The 608-nt window shown below is 68.6% G+C and overlaps 1 protein-coding gene across 1 annotated transcript in view; it reads left to right on the top strand.

Moving 5' to 3' along the window:
* The first annotated feature begins 223 nt into the window (after positions 1-223).
* Positions 224-608, top strand: part of LOC105000398 (probable low-specificity L-threonine aldolase 2) — a 6,273-nt gene continuing 5,888 nt past the window's right edge. Inside the window, exon 1 of the mRNA XM_010856264.1 lies at positions 224-521. Coding sequence (XP_010854566.1) covers positions 320-521 — 202 coding nt within the window. The 5' untranslated portion in view covers positions 224-319. The remainder of the gene's footprint in view (positions 522-608) is intronic.

Below are 608 nucleotides of genomic sequence, written 5' to 3'. Positions count from 1 at the left end.
CACACGGTAAAAACGCACATGAGCGTCTGCTCAATAGAAACTTGCCTGGGCTTTGTTTCTTCACGGGTAAGCGCCAACCCTTCCTCTCCCTCAGCCCAAGTTCGCTCGGAGCCGAACGCGACGAAAGCGGAACTACAACTCCCAGGATGCCTCGGGAGTGCGCTCAGCGTCCACCGCGACAAAAGCTGAACTACAACTCCCAGCATGCCGCGGGGCCCTCCGGCCAGCCCGGGTCAATCGCGGCCGAAGTCTGGAAAGCCCTGCCACTCCTATCCGGCCGAGGAAGATAGGGGCTGGAGGGCCCGGCACTATCCCCGCCATGCTCCGCAGACTGACCCGGGCCGCGATCCCGCGGCAGCGGGTCTTCTGGGCGCGGAGGTCTGGGAGCCTGGCGGGGGTTCCGACGTACGTGGTGGACCTGCGCAGCGACACGGTGACCAAGCCCGGGCCGGCCATGAGGCGCGCCATGGCCGAGGCCGTAGTGGGAGACGACGACTACGGCGAGGACCCCACCGTCCGCGGTGAGCCCGGCGTGCAGGCCGGAGCCGGGGGTCCTCGCGGCGACCCCAGGGCGCTGTCCGTGGTGCTGGCGGGAGCGGAGGCCCGGG

This window comes from Bison bison, unplaced genomic scaffold (genome assembly GCF_000754665.1).
Source record: "Bison bison bison isolate TAMUID 2011002044 unplaced genomic scaffold, Bison_UMD1.0 scf7180017864371, whole genome shotgun sequence".
NCBI lineage: Eukaryota > Metazoa > Chordata > Mammalia > Artiodactyla > Bovidae > Bison > Bison bison.
This window is presented reverse-complemented; position numbering and strand designations above follow the sequence as displayed.